The 866-nt window shown below is 47.2% G+C and overlaps 1 protein-coding gene across 1 annotated transcript in view; it reads right to left on the reverse strand.

Moving 5' to 3' along the window:
- LOC104735836 (cation/calcium exchanger 1-like) overlaps positions 1–860 on the reverse strand; it is a 2,287-nt gene extending 1,427 nt beyond the window's left edge. The window contains exon 1 of the mRNA XM_010455687.1: positions 164–860. Coding sequence (XP_010453989.2) covers positions 164–824 — 661 coding nt within the window. The 5' untranslated portion in view covers positions 825–860. The remainder of the gene's footprint in view (positions 1–163) is intronic.

An 866-nucleotide genomic window follows, 5' to 3' on the forward strand; every position in this document is an offset into this window, starting at 1 on the left:
TTCTTTGGCATTATCACAAGTGCCCAAAGCAAGCCTACCATTAAGAATCCTAGTGTCTCAAGCAACGAATTGTCACTAGGAATGATGTAGACCCCAGGGTATTCGCCCAATGAGGAAATAACTAGTGGCACGCCTAGTCCAATTACCGTGTTGAATAGTGGACCTGCATAGCAACCCGAAAGTGCTATCTGCGCACCGTCGTTGCCTCCGTGGATCGCCACGGTCACATTGGCGATTAGATCGCCTAAAGAATTGCCCCAAGCTAGGACGGTTAGTCCTAGCACGGAAGGGCTAATCCCAAAGATATTCCCTAAGGATATTAACAAAGAGACTAGCTCTTGTGCTATGATGTATGTCCATGTCACACTCATTGTGAAGCCTCCGAGAAGCCAAACTAATGAGAATTTCTTCGGCGGATGTGATTTTTCTGTCGTCAAGTATGCTAAGATACCGAGGATTAGCCCGATAGATCCTGAAATTATGTACAAGAATAGGTTTCTTTGGGATCCGCTGTAATGAGAACAGTAGAGTTCGGTTAGTAGAACAGGCGCGATGGCTGTGGATACCACCGCGCAAGGCCTTGACCATTTTTCTTCGCAAATCACGGGAATAGTGAGCCGCCGGGGGAGATATAGAGGTAGTCCTACGATGCTCACTAGCACTGAGAAGCAAGACCGGTGCCTTTTTGGAGGCTCAAGAAACACAATCTTGAATTCTTGGGCTGGTTTCTCTGGCAAAACCAGTTTCTCTTCAGCTATACAGCCTAGCAACGGGACGCCCATCTCGGCTAAATCCTCTCTGCTACGAAGAATCTGATCGGACATACGTTTCTTGCGGTCAAAGAAATGTGAAACCGATAAGAACCC

This window comes from Camelina sativa, chromosome 13, assembly GCF_000633955.1.
Source record: "Camelina sativa cultivar DH55 chromosome 13, Cs, whole genome shotgun sequence".
Taxonomy (NCBI): domain Eukaryota; kingdom Viridiplantae; phylum Streptophyta; class Magnoliopsida; order Brassicales; family Brassicaceae; genus Camelina; species Camelina sativa.